The sequence below is a fragment of the Xenopus tropicalis genome, chromosome 10, assembly GCF_000004195.4.
Source record: "Xenopus tropicalis strain Nigerian chromosome 10, UCB_Xtro_10.0, whole genome shotgun sequence".
Classification (NCBI taxonomy): Eukaryota; Metazoa; Chordata; class Amphibia; order Anura; family Pipidae; genus Xenopus; species Xenopus tropicalis.
The window spans coordinates 36,095,168-36,121,469 of NC_030686.2; the positions used below are offsets into that span (position 1 = coordinate 36,095,168).

The 26,302-nt window shown below is 43.4% G+C and overlaps 1 protein-coding gene across 1 annotated transcript in view; it reads right to left on the reverse strand.

Annotated features, from left to right (window-relative positions):
* Nucleotides 1-26,302, reverse strand: part of opn7b (opsin 7, beta) — a 41,455-nt gene that overhangs the window by 11,128 nt on the left and 4,025 nt on the right. Inside the window, 1 exon segment of the mRNA NM_001079378.1 lies at nt 1,441-1,528. Coding sequence (NP_001072846.1) covers nt 1,441-1,528 — 88 coding nt within the window.

Consider the following 26,302-nt stretch of genomic DNA (forward strand, 5'->3'; position numbering starts at 1 on the left):
GGGGGCCCAGCCTGAAGGCCAGTTAGTGGGAGATTTGGGGTGAGTGCTTATTTGTGCCCTGGGTACCCCTGGAACTATAGCAGGGTGTCTGTTACCCCAATGTTTCTATATATCTGTAACCTTGTTATGAGCTAAGGGGCCCAGCCTGAAGGCCAGTTAGGGGGAGATTTGGGGTGAGTGCTTATTTGTACCCTGGGTACCCCTGGAACTATAGCAGGGTGGCTGTTACCCCAATGTTTCTATATATCTGTAACCTTGTTATGGGCTAAGGCGGCCCAGCCTGAAGGCCAGTTAGGGGGGGATTTGGGGTGAGTGCTTATTTGTGCCCTGGGTACCCCTGGAACTATAGCAGGGTGACTGTTACCCCCATGTTTCTATATATCTGTAACCTTGTTATGAGCTAAGGGGGCCCAGCCTGAAGGCCAGTTAGGGGGGGATTTGGGGTGAGTGCTTATTTGTGCCCTGGGTACCCCTGGAACTATAGCGGGGTGGTTGTTACCCCAATGTTTCTATATATCTGTAACCTTGTTATGAGCTAAGGGGGCCCAGCCTGAAGGCCAGTTAGGGGGAGATTTGGGGTGAGTGCTTATTTGTGCCCTGGGTACCCCTGGAACTATAGCGGGGTGGTTGTTACCCCAATGTTTCTATATATCTGTAACCTTGTTATGAGCTAAGGGGGCCCAGCCTTAAGGCCAGTTAGGGGGAGATTTGGGGTGAGTGCTTATTTGTGCCCTGGGTACCTCTAGAACTATAGCAGGGTGACTGTTACCCCAATGTTTCTATATATCTGTAACCTTGTTATGAGCTAAGGGGGCCCAGCCTGAAGGCCAGTTAGGGGGAGATTTGGGGTGAGTGCTTATTTGTGCCCTGGGTACCCCTGGAACTATAGCAGGGTGTCTGTTACCCCAATGTTTCTATATATCTGTAACCTTGTTATTAGCTAAGAGGGCCCAGCCTGAAGGCCAGTTAGGGGGAGATTTGGGGTGAGTGCTTATTTGTGCCCTGGGTACCCCTGGAACTATAGCAGGGTGTCTGTTACCCCAATGTTTCTATATATCTGTAACCTTGTTATGAGCTAAGAGGGCCCAGCCTGAAGGCCAGTTAGGGGGAGATTTGGGGTGAGTGCTTATTTGTGCCCTGGGTACCCCTGGAACTATAGCAGGGTGACTGTTACATCAGTGTTTCTAATGCTTCTATATAACTATTTGTGCCCATGATATTCATGGAACTATGGCTGAAATATCTTTAGATACACATATGACTTTGTTATTAGCTAAGGTGGCACTGAACAAATAAGTTAAAAAGAGCTAAAAATGTCAGACAAACACTGCATTAGAGAATATGTTTTTGTATCTAGCTGATTTTCAGCCAACTTTTATCAACCCATGGATGGCCATGTTTGGGTTAAAGGCACCTGGGACATTACACTGCTTTCCTTACCAAACACTGAATATAGGACTCCTAACACAATGTCATCAGTTTCCGATATGGAGGAATAAAATGCAGAGGCATCTGATTTATTTCCCATCTGCAAAGAATGCAAAAGAAACGTAAGAAGGTTAATTCATTTTAGCGGAGATGCGTTGCTATTATATTATATATTAAATATTAAATGTGTTAAATATGGGAGCATAATGAATCCATGTAATAGGATAGAGTAACACAAAGTGACATACAATAAAGAGGCCAGTGTTGAAATTAACGTCTGCCGCGACCTTCGAATAAGCAATTTTAATAGTTTTTAGTTTTCAAATTCATTTGATTCCATCTCTGAAGTTACAATGCATATGGGAACTGGCATTGTGTGCCTACACATGGAATATTCCATCACTGCCTACCTTCGGATGCAGGCCCCGTTGTGCCATCTTGGCCTCTGCTAAGCCCGCCGCCTCAGGCTACATGTCTGTGCATTAGTATTTATATTGGGCTACTTGTATGCACAGCAATGTACATTCAAACAATACATAATATAGGTTGGTGCCTTGGGCAGAAGCTTCGGGAGGGGGGAAGCGGTGTATGGGTGCAGAGCTGAGGGGGAGCTGTGTACATTATGCAGCACTGTTCCTACGCCAATATGACTTGCTGAACAGTTACATGAAAACAAAGGGAACATAAATCCTACTAATAAATGGGCCAAGCCGTTCTAAAGGCATTATGACATAATAAATGGTCTGACATCTAAATGTTCCCTTCATTTTAACCATAAAACAGATACAATTTACATTCAAAGACATTTCATTATCACTAAATGCACTCGGATCCTTTCATTTCTACGCATTATACCTTATTCTCTATTAATGCAGAAAGAAAAAAATTTCCTTTTTTAAATTTTTTATTTAAAAAGAAAGCGGCTGCCTTGGTGAGTGTTTCCACCCCGCAGGCATGTATAGGCCAATTACTAGAATTACCGCTTAATCCAGCCGCTGGCACTATTCGAAAGCTTTATAACAAGCCAATGTGGTTAAGTAACAAGGTCAAAATAAACTTTTATTAGAAGTATGCGAATATGTGCATTACAGCTGGCGGCAATGTAGCCCCCTCCAAGCATAACCTTGGGTAGGAAATGACTATTACCATTAAGGTAATGCAACAATAAAATCAAGTTTTTCATTATCCAGTGGGGCTGCACCTGTATTATAATGTATATAAATATATATATATACAGATGGATATTAGTTGGGTTTACTTTGACCCCATGTTTTCTATGCTGCCTGTTACATATTCCTTTGAAAATTGTTCAGAAATGTAGTATTGGAGCGGGTAAATGCATTGCTAGTGCAGAAAGTGCAGTTGCTCAGAAATTTGTGTTTTTATAACCAGTATTTAGTATATATAACCAGTATTTAGTATATATACACATTTATATAGGCAACCTAGCTTTAGGCACAGATGGATGTGTCAGGGGATTCTTTTGAGAAACACTTGTTCCTTGTTCCTTGCTTGACTGCCTTGGAACATAAATTCTGTGGTGCCGGCTCTCATGGACACCACTGCCGACTCCATTGAATTTATTAATGGTTATATATAGTTACTCTTTGATCTATCCTGAGATGCATGTTGTCAGCGATCACATCATGATCAAAGATACCCCAGCAGCCAGGGTTTACTACTAACGTGCTCATCGTATGTCCATAATTAAAATTTTAAAAGTTTATAGATATTCTGCCACCAGGGTCGGACTGAGCCAAAGGGACACCGGGCAAATACCTGGACCTGACCCTGTTGCCACTTCCCCTGGCCTCTGATGTCCTCCCCTGATGCGTTTCACATACTATCCCACAGCCCCAGTTCCCCCACTGCTATTATAGGCACCATCTCTCCCTACTATACCTACTATACCTACTATCCCACAGCCCCAGTCCCTTCCCAGAGGCTATTATCCCCCCACTGCTACTATAGGCACCATCTCTCCCTACTATACCTGCTATCCCACAGCCACAGTCCCTTCCCAGAGGCTATTATCCCCCACTGCTACTATAGTCACCATCTCTCCCTACTATACCTACTATCCCACAGCCCCAGTCCCTTCCCAGAGGCTATTATCCCCCCACTGCTACTATAGGCACCATCTCTCCCTACTATACCTGCTATCCCACAGCCACAGTCCCTTCCCAGAGGCTATTATCCCCCACTGCTACTATAGTCACCATCTCTCCCTACTATACCTGCTATCCCACAGCCCCAGTCCCTTCCCAGAGGCTATTATCCCCCCACTGCTACTATAGGCACCATCTCTCCCTACTATACCTGCTATTCCACAGCCCCAGTCCCTTCCCAGAGGCTATTATCCCACTGCTACTATAGGCACCATCTCTCCCTACTATACCTGCTATCCCACAGCCCCAGTCCCTTCCCTGAGGCTATTATCCCCCCACTGCTACTATAGGCACCATCTCTCCCTACTATACCTGCTATCCCACAGCCACAGTCCCTTCCCAGAGGCTATTATCCCACTGCTACTATAGGCACCATCTCTCCCTACTATACCTGCTATCCCACAGCCACAGTCCCTTCCCAGAGGCTATTATCCCACTGCTACTATAGGCACCATCTCTCCCTACTATACCTGCTATCCCACAGCCCCAGTCCCTTCCCAGAGGCTATTATCCCACTGCTACTATAGGCACCATCTCTCCCTACTATACCTGCTATCCCACAGCCCCAGTCCCTTCCCAGAGGCTATTATCCCCCCACTTCTACTATAGGCACCATCTCTCCCTACTATACCTGCTATCCCACAGCCCCAGTCCCTTCCCAGAGGCTATTATCCCCCCACTGCTACTATAGGCGAAATCTCTCTTTACTAAACCTGTTCTGTTGGGGATGTGCTGGGGATAGAAGTTTTCCCCTGTTTTGATTTCACCCACAGGCAGTTCTATCTTCAGTTTTCTCCACCATGTCCCACAAAGCGAGTTAGCAGAGATCTATCGCATGCGACTAAGCGCTCCAAAGTGCCTTTTCACCAATAATAATAGGAGTCACTGGTGGAACGGCCTGCGTATCGATTTGGCTTTTTACGAGGTCGTGCTACGTTGCCTGCGGGAGGAAACCTTGCAACTTCTGAAAGTGGAAGCAATGTGTAGGCCTTTCCACTGGGGATTCCCACTGTTGCGGGTAGAAAGGCATCTTGAAGCGGTTAGCGGCCCGCGGTAGCAGAGATCTAACTGGACCAGAAAACCATAGAAGATAAAGACTTACAACTATTACAATTTGCATGCTTTGCCTTTATCTATAACTCCCATTTGGGAATTCATATGCAACATAACATGATTATTTCCGTAACACAGTGAGCTAAGATGGATGAGACTTTTTCCATTTTTACTGCATATAATTATAATTAAATGGAAAATTATCCGAAGGGGCAGATAAATGGTCGGCCAATGAAAGCACAAGGAATAGTTAATTTAGTAGAAGTTTTTCATTTTTCCACTGAAAGTTGTAAGGAGAGATGTTATCACATTTCTAGCTATTTTACACTATGCCACGTTCTGCTATGGGATTTTTTGCTAACGGGCGTAAATGAATACCAGTGAGGATAACTTGCGTCATCAGTGTTCGTCTCTTCCAGGGAATACACATGACTATATTGTAATCTCTGGGAAAACGACTGGCTCAAAAACATATTAGTGCCCATTTAATAAAGAAGTGTAAAATATTGTTGCATTTTACAATTGCTTTTCGGAATTCCAGCATGAATGTGCCCACTACGCAACAAGGTGAAGATTAGTACTAATTGCATGCAACGTGTGCTTGCGAAGGGGGTGGCACACAGAACAGGCATGGGTTAAACTTAATTGCATTTAATTCAGCTGGCACACTAATGATGCTGTCCTTACTGGCTATATAGGTGTTATCAGTTTTGAATTATGGGTCCACTATATACCAGCCTGGCTGATGTGCCTAGTCCATCACCTGTTCTACCGCAAATAAACTCTATCCCTTTAGTAGGAAGCTCCACCCTTTCAGTGGCAGTCAAGCACTGGGGTTTACCCAAGGGTCTGCTGGGTTCCAAATGGTTGATGGTGTGTGGTTGACCTAAAGGTGGCCATACATGGGTTGATTCTAGCTGCCAATATTGGTCCCTTAGACCAATTTGGCAGCTTATTGGCCCGTGTATGGGCACTAACGAAAATTAGTTGGATTGGGGACCGCATTGGCTCAACCCGTAGGTGGGGATATCGGAAGAGGATTCGCTTGCTTGGCAACCTCGCCAAGCGAGCGGATCTTAGCGTGCCTCCAGCACTTGGGGCATTCCTCCACCTGTCCCAATGACATCTGGCTATGGTCCAAATTTCATGCCACTTTGATTTTTAAAGTGTGCCCTCACCTGTGATGTTAGAGACGGGCCAGACAGATGCTGGTTAATAGTCAAAGTCGATGTGGGCAAGTTTATATCTGCTTTGCCACTGGGTATTATTCACAGGTCTCCATTGTTTTATTGTGCCAGAGTTTGATGCACCCGGCATATGGAGCTGGGATAGCAGAGCGATAATATGTGTTGGTATGAGGCATTCTGATGGGCACACACTGCATTCATATTAGCACATTTTAGTAATTATAAATTAGCCCTATTAGCTCTGCTTTGTTAAGTGGAAAGTGCTGGCTGGCACATTATGCTTAGGGCCCTGTCAGGCTATTGTGTAATCAGGTCGGTGACCTAAAGCCGGCTACACACATTAAGATCCACTACACTAAACAAGCAGATCTTTGCCCGATTTGTCGACCTTCATTTTGGGACAACTCCGGCTGTTCTGATCATTTGGCCCCACTTGACTTTTTGGTCAATTTAATACAAGCACTAGCCAGAGGAGAATGCATGCACATTTATGGGTTTCTCTGAGGAACAATGGAGTGGCCCATATAGAGATACATACTTATATTTTTATATTATTTATTCTCTTTTTTATGTTGTTTAGAGCCTATTTAGTGACTGGCAATTTTACAAAGATACAACACCAGCCGCTTCTATGGTGGGAGCATGGAATCTGCTCTACAAGCCTGACCCGCACAGCACCGAGCTTGGCCCCCCCAGGCGTTACTGCCTGTAACATGCTGAGCAGAAATCCTTCTTATAAATACGTTGTAGAATTTTCCCTTTCTGCCAATCAAACACGACCTGCGTTAAATGTCAGAGACACCATATCCCAGTGTCCCCATAGTTGGAAGCGCCCATCTTCCATATGAAGGGAGTAAAAATGGATACATATAGCTTTTTTCCCCCAGGTTGTTTTTTTTTTACATTTTTAATCATATTTTTGCTGTGCAAATGGGCATTATAGCAAATTTACATTCATTTACATCAAAGGTATGAATCTATGGAGAATTCCCTTAATTGCCTCTTCTATGTTATTTTCCACTTTATAGACAGCATCATTATTAGCTGACAGTTGTGATGGGCCGAAACATTCCACGGTGCTGTACTAGAGGAAACAATCACGAAAAAATGCTAGCGAGATATAATTAATTAGTACTTGCCTGTCAATGCACAATGTAAAGAAAAAAAAAAAAAAATATATATATATATATAAACAAACAGAGTACCGCACACATAGGGACTTAATGAAAAAATAAAAAAGGTTTATTGAAAAAGATCCGACGTTTCGAGCACCAACTGTGCTCTTCCTCAGGGACCCTGAAGAAGAGCACAGTAGGTGCTCTTAACGTCGGATCTTTTTCAATAAACCTTTTTTATTTTTTCATTAAGTCCCTATGTGTGCGGTACTCTGTTTGTTTATTAAATTTTTTGACCAGCACCTAGGGCATTCGATTGCCTTAAGGGTGTGCTCCTTTTGTTTCTGTATACATATTGTATATATATATATATATATAGATACATGTTTAAATATACAATGATGACATGTTCTGGGCACACAATAAGCTGTACCCTCATACTGTACTGTCTAAGGGAAACAATATGGCACCTCCCTCCTATATGTAAAAATACAAATATACAGAGAAGGAATGTTCTGGGCACACAATAAGCTGTACCCTCATACTGTACTGTCTAAGGGAAACAATATGGCACCTCCCTCCCATATGTATAAATACAAATATACAGAGAAGGAATGTTCTGGGCACACAATAAGCTGTACCCTCATACTGTACTGTCTAAGGGAAACAATATGGCACCTCCCTCCCATATGTATAAATACAAATACACAGAGAAGGAATGTTCTGGACATACAATAAGCTATACCCTCATATTCTAATGCCTTAAGCTCACAGCAACTACTCCCTCCTTCACTGAAATGGACCCAGTATGAGGATCATTATTTGTGCCAAGCATCTGACCTTCAAGACATGGCCATAGATTTTCCTGTACAGTCAGCATCGCTGAATCATCAAGTTAAAAATTGATAAAATCCTATTGCCCTCTAGTTCAGTATATTAAATGGAAATTGGATATTTTCAGGGGTTGTCTCGGTTGGTTGGCGCAAGGCTACCACATGGCCCCATTTGGCCGCCGTCCTGTAAATAACCTGATTGTTAGGCAAGTCATGGCCTCTGTGTACAGACAGTGGGATGTCTGATGAATGTCTGACTCTGGCTGTCACATTGTACAGTGTCTGTGTGACATTAACAGCTCTAGGGAATCATGTCCCTGTATCCAGGGGCTTCGGTATGTTTTTGTATGGGGACAGGGACACATTGTAGGCAGGACATAGACAAAAACAATAAAATGTCTTCATTATTACAAAATTAAATAACATAACATTGTGTGGTCAGGGACAGAGCAGATATCCAATCAGGGCATTACAGGCCATACAGGAATGTTCACATATTTAGACTTGGGGGGGGGTTAATATCATGCAAGTCCCTGCAGAATATTCTAGATGCTCTAGCCTCCTTAATGGCCCTATATTGGCATTGCCACCTGGCTGAGGTGTGTGGGAGCCATTGTAGGGATATATATATATTCTGATAGATATAGATTTACTGAGCTGCTATAAGCATGAACAAATACAGGAGCCCTATAAAATTTAATATGTAGCCAGCAAATTACTTAATGACTACTTAGCTCTCCTATAATGGTTAAAGCAGTCATAAAATCCAGTTAGTTATTAGTACTAAAGGACAATTAATATTTGATACTCAGGTCTGATTCTGTCACTGGTAGGCAAAAGTACCCTCCCTGTATTTACGGTAATAGATTTCTGGTACCCAGGGGTGTGGGGCAGGGAGTGACCAACCAACTTCTACTTATGGGGCATTAATTCAATATAGATTCAACAGCAAGTGCATTGTAGTAGCAAACAGCATTAGGCCCCCTACTGGGATGTATATGTATATGGCAAATTCCCACCCCATAGGCACAGAAAAAACACCCCTCTTTTAGTACAGTAATTACAAAAGAAAATATTATTGGGTATAACCTATTTCCCACGCGGCTTCGTCTTATGATTTTATCACTGACAATATAAATCTTCAATCATAATCCCTTAGGGTACTAAGGAAGCTTATTGCCAGGGAAAGTATTGTGATGGAAGAGGCCCCATTGCCGGAAGAGTATTTCACACCACGAGACAACCACGTATGTTTGCGTATCTGAGAGAACTTGCCACGGGGCAGAGCTCTTACCCACACACAGGGCAAAGGATTGTTCAGAACACAGACAATGTCTGTCTATCAGCAGAAATTCCTCTAATGCTGCAGGGAACAAGTGTATCTGTTTATAGGGTTACTGAATGGTAAGACTTCTAGAAACAAGGGGTGAGGGCGAGACGTGCTGCCCCCTCCACTGCTATATGCGTTTCTTTAATAGAAGCCAAAGGGCAAGGTTTCCTCGAAACAATTACAGGGAATTTTTTCGCCAGGCGTGGATTTGCAGCGAATTTCCGCATTTCACCATTGGCAAATTGGCTGCGTCAAAAAAAGTTGCGGTCGCCGCAAGTTGGGCACAAAATAGGCTCGGTCGCGACAAAAAAGGCGCGGGCAACAAAAAATATGTAAGTATATAAGGTATTATTAAGGTATAATAGGTCAACGTATCAATGTTTTGGGGCCCTTAATTGTTATATTTGCACAGTCCGACCATGGTGTTGCGCACAATTATGTGAATCAGTCACTGCTCTGCCCCCCCCCCACCACACTAATCACATAGAGAACATTGCACTGGAGCACATGGGGATTGGACCCTGGACATTTGCAACAAAGCCTGCGATTCTGGTTAATACATCGAGACTAAATATATAGATAATGTGCTCCATTTCAGCCCAATTTGACTTTTAAACTTAATCTCAAAATTACATCCATATATCATTCTTCCCAGACATGAAATGACTAATAGGATTCTAACACTGAGCTGATAAGGGAAAATAAATGCCCCTTATTATAAATTGGAATCAACTAGAGTGTGCAATTTAGACAGCACATTTAGTGGGGGTCATTTATCAAAAGGGCACAAGGGGCTTCCTTATGGCAACACACGGTTTTGTATTTTTCCATCACTCTGATTTCCTTTTCCTAGGCTGAAGAAAGCAAAATATCCAGCAAGTTACTGCTAAATTTTTCATTAATTATGTTTCCCCATTACCTCCACTGCTAGAATTATAGGGACAAAGAAAAAAAGAAAGTGTTGGAAGGGTTACTGCCTGCTCTGCTCTCATTTCCCTACAGAAATAGGGGTTGGTAGCACTAGATAGGTACCTAATATATAGGGACAGAGACAGGGGAAAGTGTTGGAAGGGTTACTGCCTGCTCTGCTCTCATTTCCCTACAGAAATAGGGGTTGGTAGCACTAGATAGGTACCTAATATATAGGGGCAGAGACAGGGGAAAGTGTTGGAAGGGTTACTGCCTACTCTGCTCTCATTTCCCTACAGAAATAGGGGTTGGTAGCACTAGATAGGTACCTAATATATAGGGACAGAGACAGGGGAAAGTGTTGGAAGGGTTACTGCCTGCTCTGCTCTCATTTCCCTACAGAAATAGGGGTTGGTAGCACTAGATAGGTACCTAATATATAGGGGCAGAGACAGGGGAAAGTGTTGGAAGGGTTACTGCCTGCTCTGCTCTCATTTCCCTACAGAAATAGGGGTTGGTAGCACTAGATAGGTACCTAATATATAGGGGCAGAGACAGGGGAAAGTGTTGGAAGGGTTACTGCCTGCTCTCATTTCCTACAGAAATAGGGGTTGGTAGCACTAGGTAGGTACCTAATATATAGGGACAGAGACAGGGGAAAGTGTTGGAAGGGTTACTGCCTGCCCTGCTCTAATTTCCCTACAGAAATAGGGGTTGGTAGCACTAGGTAGGTACTAGTGATGAGCGAATCTGTTCCGTTTCGCTTCGCCGAAAAATTTGCGAATCTTTAAAAAGATCCGCGAAACGGCGAAAAATTCGCAAAACGGCGAAAATGTTGTGCGACAAAAAAAATTTGTCACCCGCGGCTATTATTTTGTCGCACGGCTATTGTTTCATCGCCCGCGGCTATTGTTTTGTCGTGCGGCTATTGTTTCGTCGCACGCGGCTATTATTTTGTCGCACGCGGCTATTATTTCGTCGCGCGGCTATTGTTTCGTCACCCGCGGCTATTATTTTGTCGCGCGGCTATTGTTTTGTCGCCCGCGGCTATACTTTTGACGCGCGGCTATTCTTTTGACGCCCGCGACAATTCTTTTTTGACGCCCGCGACAATTTTTGGACGTGCGGCGAATTTTTCCGCAGCGAATTTTTTCATCCGTTTCGCGAAACGCGGAAATTCGCTGCGAATCCATGCCTGGCGAAACATTTCGCCCATCACTAGTAGGTACCTAATATATAGGGGCAGAGACAGGGGAAAGTGTTGGAAGGGTTACTGCCTGCCCTGCTCTCATTTCCCTACAGAAATAGGGGTTGGTAGCACTAGATAGGTACCTAATATATAGGGACAGAGACAGGGGAAAGTGTTGGAAGGGTTACTGCCTGCCCTGCTCTCATTTCCCTACAGAAATAGGGGTTGGTAGCACTAGATAGGTACCTAATATATAGGGACAGAGACAGGGGAAAGTGTTGGAAGGGTTACTGCCTGCTCTGCTCTCATTTCCCTACAGAAATATTGGTTGGTAGCAGTAGATAGGTACCTAATATATAGGGGCAGAGACAGGGGAAAGTGTTGGAAGGGTTACTGCCTGCTCTGCTCTCATTTCCCTACAGAAATAGGGGTTGGTAGCACTAGATAGGTACCTAATATATAGGGACAGAGACAGGGGAAAGTGTTGGAAGGGTTACTGCCTGCTCTGCTCTCATTTCCCTACAGAAATAGGGGTTGGTAGCACTAGATAGGTACCTAATATATAGGGACAGAGACAGGGGAAAGTGTTGGAAGGGTTACTGCCTGCTCTGCTCTCATTTCCCTACAGAAATAGGGGTTGGTAGCACTAGATAGGTACCTAATATATAGGGGCAGAGACAGGGGAAAGTGTTGGAAGGGTTACTGCCTGCTCTGCTCTCATTTCCCTACAGAAATAGGGGTTGGTAGCACTAGATAGGTACCTAATATATAGGGACAGAGACAGGGGAAAGTGTTGGAAGGGTTACTGCCTGCTCTGCTCACATTTCCCCCCCTAGCAATTAGTTACTAATAGGTAGGTTCCTAATATAAACTACAGGATAAATGTATTCTATGCTGTTACTCTGTGCTGCCAGGCATTATTAAGGGTGAAGCATTCTTTCATGAAAAAATGTGTGGTATTTTATTATATGTAAATGAAGTAACATCAACATCAACCCTGGAAATTGCACTGAAATCCATTAAAAATGATTCCTTAAAAATATATATTTGCCCGGCAGTTGAATTTCTAGAGGTTTGGGTCTGCCTGTAGGAAAGGGACCGGACTGCGCATGTTTCTCACATTCTAAATCATTTACATTTTTCCAATTTATTATAGTAATAAAGCGAATGTATTTGCTGGAGCAGATCTCAGCGTGTGGCCAATAATCCCCAGATTTAATGAAGTGATGCCAAGTGCTATAAATGAATTCTAAACTCTCATTGGATGCGGGGTTAGGAATTTCATTTTCCCATCCTACACGCATGTGGGAGTCTTCCCCGTGTTCCCTTCACGCATGACTATGCTGCGCTTATATATCTGGACTGACTGTGCGTTGGGCAAAACCAATAAATATTCAGTTTACCACGTGTGTGTATTTATATAATACAGGTTTCGCAAGGGTAACTATAGGGTTAACTAAAGGTGGTCCTAAACCTTACAATTACGATTAGTGATGAGCGAATCGGCAAAACAGCAAAAAATTTGCAAAACGTGTTTGTCGCATGATTTTTTTGTCACCCACGTCTCTTTTTTGTCGCCCTGTGCCCATTTTGACGTGACCGCGCCCTTTTTTATGCGACCACGCCATTTTGACGCAACCACACCTTTTTTTCCATGCGACCGTGACTTTTTTTGATGTGCGACTAATTTTCCCTCTGCAATTTTTTTTTCACCCACGTCTCTTTTTGTCACCCCGCGCCCATTTTGACATGACCACGCCCTTTTTTATGTGACCACGCCCATTGTTACGCAACCACGCCCTTTTTTCATGCGACCGTGACTTTTTCTTGATGCATGACTAATTTTCCCTCTGCAGTTTTTTTCACCCATGTCTCTTTTTGTCGCCCGCGCCCATTTTGACGCGGATGCGCGCCCTTTTTTATGCGACTGCACCCATTTTGACGTGACTGCGCCCTTTTTTGATGCGACCGCAACTTTTTTTTGACACGCGACTAATTTTCCCGCTGCAAATTTTCTCTGAAGTTTCGCCAATGCAGAAATGTGGAAATTCGCTGCGATTCTGGCAACAAAATTCGCTCATCACTAATTACGATCTTTCCTGCGACCATTGGCCCAATCAAAATCTTTTGTCCCACCTGATAGATACCGATATCCAAGGCTTTTGCGATATCTGTCGTCTTGACGATCCACCACACACGCACTGAAACCTCGTTTCGTACAATAATATTGGCGCGTGAATGGCCAGCTTACGCTGTTCCAGGGAGAAGCAGAGAAAGGCAGGTATAATGAATGGTTGGGTCTAGAAAACCATAGACCAATCGGATTGGTTGTTATTAGCTTTGGCATCACATGACCCTATAAGGCCAGAAGTGGTTCATATTCCAAATACTAAGAATATTAGGACACAGCATTCTTTTATATTTAAGGGTCCCCAAGTAAGAATGTGGCCCCTCTGCCCCACCCTAAAGCTGGCCCTAGCCATGTTCTTTAATGAAGGACAGCTAGGAAGCTGGCAATGGTGAAGTAGTCCTTACACTGTTCCGCAATATCATCTGACATGTTTTATGTGCGCGGAGGAAATAAATTGCCAGGCAGATTGAGCAGCTCATAACTGTGAGTGGTTCCGATGAACTTGAAACGTCTCTGTATCCTTCCCACTAATGAAGTTTGCCAATTTTTCATAAGGAAAGTTAAAAATGCCATTAACTTTTAGTGTAATGGAGACGGTGACATTATTAAGACATGGTGATAGTTATTTTTAAATATGTTTTAAATGAGTCATTGAAGTTTTTCCCCTTGCAGCTTTCTAGTTTGGTATTTAAAGGGGAAACTTAGCTGAAAATGAACTTATAGTATAATGCTCACAACAGGACTGTAAAGGTCCCCATACACGGGCCGATTCTAGCTGCCGATATGGGTCCCTTAGACTGATTCGGCAGCTAATCGGCCCGTGTATGGGCACTACCGACGGGCCTGCCCTACCAATATCTGGCCTGAAATCGTCCAGATCTCGATCGGGCAGGTTAGAAAATCTAGTCGGATCGGGGACATTGATGCGGCTCGTTGATGCTGTCCCCGGACCGACTTTGCCTATACCAGCCGTAATAATTTGATTGTTTGGCCCCAGGGCCAAACGATCGAATTAGCCTGGATTAGCCTGGATTCTCCCGATATCGCCCACCCGTAGGTGGGGATATCGGAAGAAGATCCGCTCGCTTGGCGACATCTCCAAGCAAGTGGATCTTAAGGTGTATGGGCACCTTAAGAGTGGCCATAAACTTGTACCTGACCATCTGGCCTGGGGATATTGTATGACATGGCCATACACAGGTGTAGCCAAATACTATTGACTGTGGGCCATAACTGAGAGGAAGGGAAAAGGCCAACATTGTCCATTAACAGGTAAAATTATCAGTTTAGACGGGTCACCTTTGATCTTATAGAAAACTGCCCACAACTATGGGGAAATATAAACCTTAACAGTCGGCCAGTATGGTTTAATCAGCCAAACTCCCAAAGGAACAATGGCAAACTCTGGTTTCATTTACTATCCCTTTGTGCTCTGAAGACCCCAATATATATAGTGCTAGCCCCTCCTACACTTAGTGACCTTGTGCTGATTGCACCTGGAGAAGTGCACAAAACTCCAGATGCACCTTGTTTTTATTAATTGTGAATTTGATGCAGGTAAAGGCCATCCAATCCAGTGTGTGTGTGTGTGTGTGTCTGGTCCAGCAGAAGATCTCTCGAAGGGGGCTCCAAATTGATTTCACTAGGGGTATTCCATGAAACAAGCCATTGGTGGTTCCACAACAACTGAGACTCCCAGGCCGACCTTACCAGTGAAACAGTAATTACTACCTTGACCAGCGACACGGTTCTCTAAAGGAACTCCATATAGATTTTTCCTCATCTGAGAAAGTCCTTGGGAAGGAAAATGAAATCATGGGAAAGGGAGAAGTTATTTCTTGGCTCAAACTCATTACTGTCATTGATGAATTGCTCAGTAAATCTTGAAAATCAATAAGGGGGCTTTGGCATATGCTTGGATGACTATAAATAGTCTACGGACAATCATATAGGTTGATAAGAACAGGGACACAGCCCCCACCCCCAAAATCTAGTGGGGCTCATATGCACCCAACATTCTGACTGCATCTGCCATGGTTATTTCAATAAGGCTTGGGTTGGAAACCTAAAAAAGGATTTCCTGATGGTAGCCTCCCAGCTGATGAACGGCCAGTGAATTCTGGGAGTTTTAGTCCAATGTCAACTGAAGGCCATGGGCTGGAAAGGAAAATAATACTGTATAATGAGAGCAAAGGCTGAAAATATGTCATTTTACCCAGGAGATTGTGTGGCTCTTTAAGTCCAGGGCCAGAAGGAAACTGTGTACTTTTGCCTATAATCAGCCCCAGAGTTCCTCATAGTTCTGTTTTACCCAGCATGCCTCTCTCTATATAAGGTGTGGCCCATAGACTGATAATCTGTTGTATCACTATTTAGTGTCCTTCCCCTCCCTATAAGCCACCAGAGAATGGAACCCTTGCAACCAATTATCCTTTCCCTTATTTTTTAATGAAGAATTAAATATTTCTTTTGGCAAAATAATGTAACATTCCTGTTTGTTGATTATTTTTGTCAAGTAATCAAAATGCTCGGACTGAGGATCTACAGAACCCACGATTCAGCCCCATCCTGGTGTTCCGCGCAAGCCGAACCATCTCATTTAACGCTGAGTACTTATTCCGCTAGACATGCATACCTTGCTGAATACTTATTGCAATAGGAATGTATACGTTTCAGTTGGTAAAGGTGAAATCTGTTTTTTTCTTCTTATTTTAAGCAGTGACCTTTTACTCTATGGATGCATGCATTAAATTGAATTGCAGGAACATTTCACAGCAGATGGAGGGGAAGATTGGCACCCGTGTGATGTATGTAATGGCTAACAGAATACCATAATCTTGCAAGCTTTCTAGACAATTTCTGTATCTTATTTAAGGCAAGTTGCACAGGTTCTATGTGTCTATCCAGGGCACAGGGAAATCACACAGTTACGGCGGATACACTGAGCAAGATGGATTCTGACACCGCTAGAAATTGGAAATGCAAATGGCACTCATGTTTAGCATGTTCAGAAAGGTGATCATTAGGCAGAGATGGGCTCTTTCATATGGTAAACCTCCTCTAGTAATCTTTGTCTTCTTCTCCTTATTGATTGGCTGAACCCCATTGGGACCTGAAAGCTTTCTGAAGACTTTGACTTAATGCCTATGCTTATCGGAGGCTTCCTATTCGCTTTAGGCTTGTCGGCTTGCAAATGGTGAGGAACATGGATCTCTGACTGAAGGAAGAACAAAGAGACACGGAACAACAGCAAAGGTTTATTATATGCAGTGGCAAATGCAGATACTTTTAAAGGGGAACTAAACAAAAATAAGAACCTTAACATGCCATTTAACAAATATACCAAGTAGTTCACCTTGTCCAGTAAGTTTTCTGATGGCATGGTGGGATCCAGTCACCCAGTAGAAGGCCCCAGCAAAGTCAGAGAATGGAAGGTTCACTCAAAAGAGCCAAGCCGTTGAGTGCTGCTGGCTCTGGGAGTTGCCAGATGGGCAGAAACAATTCTGTTGCACTGGGCATCTTGGTGAGAAGTTATACTATATGCTCTATCAGGGCTGGAAGCCAGTGTAAAGTTACGCTGACCATACATTGTGTGTTGACTTTTCCAATTGCAAAATTCAGCAGCCTATTGGTCCATGCATAGGACCAAAGGAATTGTTTTATTGGGTTCATTCAAATATAGGTTGGGGAAGTCTGAAAATCTCATTGGCCTGTTGTCCTCTGCCTGTGGGTCTGCCCAGGCACCCATTGTGAATAAGGGCTGTTGTGGGTGTCTGGGTACAGCATTCCCAGTATATGAGATATAGAATAAAAGCCGGGCACAGGTGCTGTGGAAAATCTACTGTAGCCCTGAGTGACCAAACTTCTAGACTATAAGGAAGTTAATGTTCCAGAAAAATACTGAATATATCATTGAAACAATAGTTCTTGATACACATTGAGCTGATGTACCAGCTGAAACATACACCAGCTTAACACTGTAGGCCCCTAAGGCAGAGCACATAACAGCTGCATTGGGTCAAGGGAAAATCATGTCGGCATCTCTCTTTATATAATGTCACTGGTGGAATACAAGCTATTTAAGCCTTTACTAAAACCATAAAAAGTTTTCACCTAGTGCAACTGAAATGCTACTCCTATAAATCATCAATGCTTTTAGAACTATAGGTTGGCCCATAAAAGTCTAATACATAGTTAGTAACCCTAAATCTAAAATTTACATTGTCAACATCACTGTGGCAAATGCTGAGCTTTCTTAACTGCAGCGCTGGCTACACAAGCACAGATACCATATTCAGTGGTACTTACTCATATGTAAAAATATACAGAGAAGGAATGTTCTGGGCACACAATAAGCTGTACCCTCATACTGTACTGTCTAAGGGAAACAATATGGCACCTCCCTCCCATATGTATAAATACAAATATACAGAGAAGGAATGTTCTGGGCACACAATAAGCTGTACCCTCATACTGTACTGTCTAAGGGAAACAATATGGCACCTCCCTCCCATATGTATAAATACAAATATACAGAGAAGGAATGTTCTGGGCACACAATAAGCTGTACCCCCATACTGTACTGTCTAAGGGAAACAGTATGGCACCTCCCTCCCATATGTATAAATACAAATATACAGAGAAGGAATGTTCTGGGCACACAATAAGCTGTACCCTCATGCTGTACTGTCTAAGGGAAACAATATGGCACCTCCCTCCCATATGTATAAATACAAATATACAGAGAAGGAATGTTCTGGGCACACAATAAGCTGTACCCTCATACTGTACTGTCTAAGGGAAACACTATGGCACCTCCCTCCCATATGTATCAATACAAATATACAGAGAAGGAATGTTCTGGGCACACAATAAGCTGTACCCTCATACTGTACTGTCTAAGGAAACACTATGGCACCTCCCTCCCATATGTATAAATACAAATATACGGAGAAGGAATGTTCTGGGCACACAATTAACTGTACTCCCATACTGTACTGTCTAAGGGAAACAATATGGCACCTCCCTCCCAGATGTATAAATACAAATATACAGAGAAGCAATGTTCTGGGCTGTACCCTCATACTGTACTTCAGGGGTCCCCAACCTTTCTTACTCGTGAGCCACAGTCAAATGTAAAAAGACTTGGAGAGCAACACAAACACCATAAAAGTTCATGGAGGAGCCAAATAAGGGCTAAGATTGGCTATTAGGCAGCCTCTATGCACACTATCAGCTTACAGGGGCTGGTAGTAAATCTTGTTTTTATTCAACCAAAACTTGCCCCCAAGTCAGGAATTCAAAAATAACTCCCTGGTTTGGGGGCACTGAGAGCAACATCCAAGGGGTTGGGGAGCAACATGTTGCTCAAAAACCACTGGTTGGGGATCACTGCTGTACTGTCTAAGGCAAACAATATGGTACATCCTTCCCATATGTATGATATACAGCAAAGGAATGTTCTTTGCACACAAAGCTTGTGGGTTTACAAAGGCTGCAGAAAGGGATTCCTTCTTTGTTGGGGAATTTAGGAAAACACTGAGAGCCACCTGGGTTTGGAACCTGATGCTGGAGACTCTGTAGGGAACTGTGGCGCTGCTGTGATGGGACTAGATCTGGAAGGTGATGGAAGTCTCATTGGCGAACTGTTAGATAGTCTGGTAAACATTGGGAGCAAGGGCTGGGAAGGCAGTGAGTGACCTAGCTAAGGCTGATGCTGGTGTTTTTGGGGAGAGGAGGGCCCAGAGGCTGTTATTTCTTCTAATGGGGAAAAGCTGCTAATGCTGATCTGAGGTATGTTTCTTGAAGTCCTTTACTGTCTAAGGAAAAAGACTCTGGAGGTGCTGGGAAAAGTAATGTAATTATATATGACAAGATTATAAGTGCCCTAAATGAACTCAAGTGCATGGAAACTAAGCAATCTGCCTTGACAAAGGGCATTGATTTGTTAATTAAAGATTTAAAATTAATAAAAGGGTCTAAGAGAACAGAGTCTATAAGAGAACTTGCTTTTTTGAGTAAAGATTTCGAGGAGGTGGACTTTCAAACAAAAATGATATTGGACTTGATTGAGCCTTGGAAGGAACTGTATCATAACAAAAACCTCTTGATGATGTTACACGGGGGGGGGGGGGGGGCACCAAAGTAAGGGGGCAGTGTTTGGGGGGAAAAAAAGTTGTTTGAGAGGCTGATGGGCAGGAGGAGGAAGAGGAGTATGATCAGCCCAGAAATGTTGTTACAATTAAGTGGACTGGTGAAAAAGAATATTTTCCTGGTAGAAGGTTTGTATGATTTCTTTGTTTGATATTTTTGTTATGCTTAGTATCACAGATACATCATTTGACTTAAGCTTTTAATTGCCTCAGGGGTTGGAGAAATTTTGGAGGCCTTACAATTTAGCCAAAAAAAGAATGGGAGCATTTTAGGGTTATCCTGGTCTCTAAACTATATAACTGTGCATCCGGAAGGTATTCTGATTCAGCTCAAGAGACAATGCAATGTGTTATCCCCTCTTATTACTATTTTGGATGAGGATACAAAGTGCTCAGAGGGCTATTTGTAAAGACATCTTCCAAATAAAACATAATCTTTGTCTTAAAAATAACCATGCTTATAGGAATTGTCCAGAGGCTTGGAAGAATATTACAAAAATTGTGTCCAAAAATAGAAGAGCAGTTGAGTGAGAATATGGGGGATGATGTTTTAGATGTACAAAAACAGGCACGAACACAGGTGGAGAATGCAGTTCAAAATGGTGTCATCCCTGTTTCTACTGAGCAGGAGAGAGTAGAGGAGTGGGAGGAGGTAGGGCAGGAAAATAGGAAAAGGAAGGCTAAAAAAAAAAAATGCAGTTGGTAAAATGACAATTGTGAACCAAAATTGGTTTAAGTTGCTAGGAGAGAAGTCATGGGGGGAGGTAGTTGAGGAGTCAGAAGAGTTAGGAAGGATGGAGGAAGAGGAGAGGGGAAAAAGGAAGAGTTAGATCCTTAGACTTGGAGGGTGACGTTCAGGGTTTGGTAAAGGTCTTTGGAAAGGGATTCTGGAAGAGGAGGAGATGAAAGCTGCTTTCAAGGCTTTTTTGAAATTAGTGGACTTTGTGGATTTGGGATCTGGGAAGGGCTAAAGAAAGGGAGAGCCAGGCTTTAAAAAGAAAACTTGAAACCTGTTTTGAAAGGGAAGGAGGGGAAAAAGTTGAACCGGCTAAAGTACTTAAAGCAGCATCAGTATAACCGGCTTAAATCCTTGGTATTGGGACTATGGGACTTTGTGTTCCCCAGACCTTAAACATAACTGTAAGGAGATGGTCAAAAGGAACTGGTTGAAGGCCTTTATGACTTTCAGGGAAATTTGGAAATGTCTAGGGATTGTATCCTGGAGGGCCTACTATACAGATCTTAACAAAGAAAGGGCTTTGGATGGGAAAAAGATTCAAACTTTCCTAAAGGTGACCCCAGCTTCTAGCACTGCTGATTTGGAGTTTTCCCTTTGGTGTCAGAAATAACAGAAGAAGAAGTGCTGCTGGTGATTGACAGACAGAAAAAGAAGGCTCTGGGCCGGATGCTGTGGCAGCTGAATTCTATGTCATCTTTAATGAAGTTTGGCTCTAATATTAGTCCAGGTCTTTAATGCTTGTCTGTCAGAAAAACATCTTTCGCTATCAATACAGTACTCCTCTTTGATTCTGATATCAAAGGAGAAAGGATCTGAGGCAAATTGAGAATTGAAGGACAATTGCCTTCCTTATTGTGCCAAGAAGAGTCACTGATTGGTTACTGAGTGCTAACAGCTAAGAAAGCTGTAAAGGAGGAAGTAGTGTTATGGCCATTATGTTAGGCATCAGAGGTTACTCTGAGGCCTCTGGGTCACAGATCAGTCATGAAATGTCAGAAGCTCTTTGGGCATTAGATGGAGAACCAAGTTTTAAATTTGAGAAATTTCCAGTACCCCCAGGTTTAGTTAGAATCTTGAGGTTTAAATTTGGGAAAGGAAACTGGGAAGATAAACTGAATGCTGGTCTGGCAGAGCTTCAGCGTTGGGGGGCATGGAAGCTGGCCTATAGAGAAAGGGGTGACATTATTCAGACTTTCTTGGTTCCTGTTTTCTTTTTTTGTTTCATATGTTTTCTTGTTGCCAGAATCTTTCTATGCTCAGATGGAGATCCTATTCTTCCAGATACTGTGGGGGAGTAGGTCCAATCCTGTTGAAAAAGGGATCACTTTCCTACAAAAGGGGAGGGTTGGACATGCCATGTCCCATGGTTTTACTTTGTACCATCTTTCTAAAGTTCAATTTTTTGGGGAGGGGAGGAGACTGGGCATCTGGTTACTTGGTCGCAGGCAGATAAAATCTTGAAAAAGTGGAACATTTGTTTGGATGCTTTGCACAGGAAGGCGTTGTATTGGATGACTTTAGATCTTGATTTTGTCTCCACAATAGGAGGAAAGCATTGAATTCCTTACAGCTAAAAGAATGCCAAGGAAATGTTGCTATTGATTTATTGATTAAAGATTTTGAACTACTGAAAGGACCTAAAAGGACTAAGGCTATAAGCGAACTTCCATTTTTTAATAAGGACTTGGAAGATGTGGAAACTCATATTAAAGAATTTGTTTGAAGGTGGAAGGGCAAGAGTTTCCTGGTAGAAGGTTTGTGACTAGGAATCAGGTAAAGCAGGTTCTTGGTTTTACTGCTGACGACATTGTTTCTATGATCAGCATTACTGATACGGAACTTAACTTCAGCTTCAAGTTGCCTCAGGGGCTGGAGGGGTTTTGGGGGTGTTATAGTTCAACAAAGAGTGCAAAAGAATGGTGCCATTTTATACCAGTTTACAAACTGAAGCTTAAACATTTCATCATTATTATGAGAAATGAGCCTGTGAAACCAGTAGACATCTTCATTTGGTGCACCGTATTATCCCCTCATTAAGATATTGAATGAGGAGGACCTTTGGGTGGGAGGGTACAAGGTTAAGTTAAATTCTGAAGGTTATTTGCCTATGTCAATTTTCACCGGTACAGTCAGGGGGGGTCTGTTACTATGCTGGTCAGCCCAGGGTCTGCAAATCAAGTGTATTCTTTGCCTAAAGACTGGCCATGCCTAAAGGAAGTGCCCAGAGGCTTGGAGGAATATTAGAAAATTGTGCCCTAATATAGAGGAGCTGTTGGAGGCTGTAGTACAAGATGATGCCAAATCAGACCCTAGTGAGCAGAGAAAGGAGGAGTGGAAGGAGGTGGGAAGAGAAAATAAGAAGATAAGGGCTAAAAAGAAAAATTGAATTGGCAAAATATCAGTTGAGAGGTGCTGGGAAGAAGTCCTGGATGGTTTCTGTATTCTGGGGGCAGTCGGGTTATGGGATTCTCTACCATGAGAGGTAATTATTATTATTATTATTATTATTATTATCAACAATTATTTATAAAGCGCCAACATATCCCGCAGCGCTGTACAATAAGTGGGTTACATACATTGGACATACAGAGTAACATATAAAGCAATCAATAACCGATACAAGAGGGCCCTGCCCAAAAGAGCTTACAATCTACAAGGTAATGAGTGAATCACTGATGGGTGAGATGCCTTTCTATCAACAAAGGGCATATATAATGATGCTTTGTTAAACTCAGTCGTAATTGATCCCTGGAATAATCCAATTATCGTTTTCAGGTCAGAAGAGAATCATTTACCCCATGTATGTCACCTGCACTGCTGGGAAGTGTTGTTTGTCTTCCCTTGGATCAATGAACACAAAGCTATTGAAAGGTTGAACCTGATGGACATGTGTCTTTGTACAACCTAACTTACTGTGTTTATATGGTTAGCATAGCCGTGACACTGCGTCAGTGTGGGAATCATGGGAGATTGGTGAGGAGTGGGCTGACACTTCATCACATTAAAACCAAAAGCCCAGAAATGATATATAGGCTCCATACTAAAGTGCTTTGCAGACAGCTGGGCAGAAAGCATCCAAACTGGTTACTAATTAGCCCTGCGGCATATGAACTGATTTATAGTCAGCCCTGCAGTGTGTTAATTTTATAGGTGTTCCACTAAAGGGCTGGGAGTCAAGGGCACCTCTGTTCTTCCAATGTAACAATGGCCAGCTCTTGCTCGATGTAATGCGGCCGATATTTACAGCCTTTACATAGATCCATAACAGAGAAGGCTGAATAAAGACCCACGTTCAAGTTCTACATCAAAGGTTTTATTACTTCTTTCAGTTCAAGCCCACCTTTAAGGTGCAACATTTGATCCCCTCTTTCAGCTTCTAAGAAGGATACAGATATATATATTTAAATATATTTTAAACACTGATATATCAGTCATGAAACCAAAGCTCTAAGAATATCCGGGGCAGTATATTTTTATTTTTAACCCTAATTTTGGGGTTTAAGATTATCTAGAAGAAAACATTTTGGAACTGGCAGGGGCAGGCCTAGCCGACCGGACGCCCTAGGCAACCCGGTCGGCTACCCCGCCGCTGCACCACTTTATCGCACCCCCCCCCGTGTGTGTGGTTTGACACGCATGTGCAGTTCAGCAAGGGGGCGGGGCGCGACGCGGTGTGCGATGCGATGCGGCGCGACGCAAAACTGTACTAGGGGTAGGCAGGAGAGGCTCCTGCCTGGCGCCCCCCAATCATTGCGCCCTAGGCAGCTGCCTCTTCTGCCTACCCCTAGTTCCGGCCCTGGGAACTGGCCTTCCTTTGTCACTGTTCCACCCCCACCTAGAACCTCTGTTCTAGTCCCCATCTAGAACCGCTGTTCTAGATGATATAGAGGAAGCTGAAATATACTACCCCTGCCTGAAGCCATCTCTTTTAAGGAGAAAAAACTTCTTGTTGACCCCAATGACAATTGGACAAGTCAACATGGTACTATGAGTATTGGTATGAGTAGTATTTTTGCTAGGGATGCACCGAATCCCGTATTCGGTTCGGCTGAATCCCGGCCTTTTTTTTAAGGATTCGGTTTCAGCCAGATCTGCGGTCCCGGCCGAACTGAATCCGAATCCTAATTAGCCTAAATTGGCATATGCTAATTAGAATTCCGAAAGGGTTAAATGAGCAGATTGGGAAATGGGATTTTTTTTTTAACCCCTTGCGATCCTAATCAGCAAACGCTAATTAGGATTCAGATCCCGCTAGGAGGGTTCAGCCGAACCCAAAAAAGGGGGTTTGGTGCATCCCTAAATTTGCACTTGTTAAATTGTGTTAGATAAAGTAACTGTACTCAATATTCAGTACTGGGCACCCTAAGGCCCCCTGTATTTCACAGATCAGTGGCTGACATAATACGGCCAATGGAATTTGTAATACAATGGGGCACACTGGGAAATTCCCTAGTAATCTATCAGGCTAGTCCGGCCCTGTTTATTTGATTAAGGGTGCTGACAGTTTGAAGAACAAGAATCTGAATATAAATTGTCCTTTTCACTTTGTATGTGGGCTTTTGATAATCCCGGGGGCATCATATAGGCTTCTCTAAACAGGTAGGTCTTTAGGATTCAAAGGAAATGGTACAGAGCTCTAGAGAGTCTAGCAGGCAGCAATATGATGAGGGGATGAGAGAAGAAGAGAGATGAAGGTTGGACACAGAGCGCAGGAAGCAGGAAGAAGTGTATGTAGAGATCAGAGCTCTGATGTAGGGAGAGGCTTCATGGTTAGGAGCCTTAATTGCAAGTGCTTGAATTTAAAACAAGAGGAAACTGGGAGCCAGTGAAGGGATTTGCCGATACAGAACAAGGAGATAAGTGGATGACTAACTGCAGTATTTAAAACAGACTGAAGTGCCAAAAGGCGCAGACTGAGCCATCTGTAATCTGCACTAGTGTAACAGAGAAATAATAAAATGGAGAAAGAGAGTTATGGAGCAGACAAGCAGATCAGGGGGTCATCTGTATGAAGATGGTACCGGAATTCAAATGAATCAATTTCCCTTCGGATATGGTGTAGAGTGAGAAGCTGTAGTCTTAAAGAACCCAAACAGAAGGAGGGAGCGAGGAGGTAGAACAGCACTTTAAAAGAATGATAAGATTGAAACCAGGAAAGGGCACTAGCATGATAGTATGGAACATCTAGGGGTGCAACATCTGTGGCAAATGATTTAGAAAGATCTAAAAGTGATCTAAGGAAAAAGTCACTGGTCACATTAGTTACTGCTTTTTTCTTCAGTCCTTTCTCAGAGACTTGCATGCCCACTGCTACTATAGGCTCCATCTCTCCCTACTATACCTGCTATCCCACAGCCCCAGTCCCTTCCCAGAGGCTATTATCCCCACTGCTACTATAGGCACCATCTCTCCCTACTATACCTGCTATCCCACAGCCCCAGTCCCTTCCCAGAGGCTATTATGCCCCCACTGCTACTATAGGCACCATCTCTGCCTACTATACCTGCTATCCCACAGCCCCAGTCCCTTCCCAGAGGCTATTATCCCCCCACTGCTACTATAGGCACCATCTCTCCCTACTATACCTGCTATCCCACAGCCCCAGTCCCTTCCCAGAGGCTATTATCCCCCCACTGCTACTATAGGCACCATCTCTCCCTACTATACCTGCTATCCCACAGCCCCAGTCCCTTCCCAGAGGCTATTATCCCCCCACTGCTACTATAGGCACCATCTCTCCCTACTATACCTGCTATCCCACAGCCCCAGTCCCTTCCCAGAGGCTATTATCCCACTGCTACTATAGGCACCATCTCTCCCTACTATACCTGCTATCCCACAGCCACAGTCCCTTCCCAGAGGCTATTATCCCCCCACTGCTACTATAGGCACCATCTCTCCCTACTATACCTGCTATCCCACAGCCCCAGTCCCTTCCCAGAGGCTATTATCCCCCCACTGCTACTATAGGCACCATCTCTCCCTACTATACCTGCTATCCCACAGCCCCAGTCCCTTCCCAGAGGCTATTATCCCCCCACTGCTACTATAGGCACCATCTCTCCCTA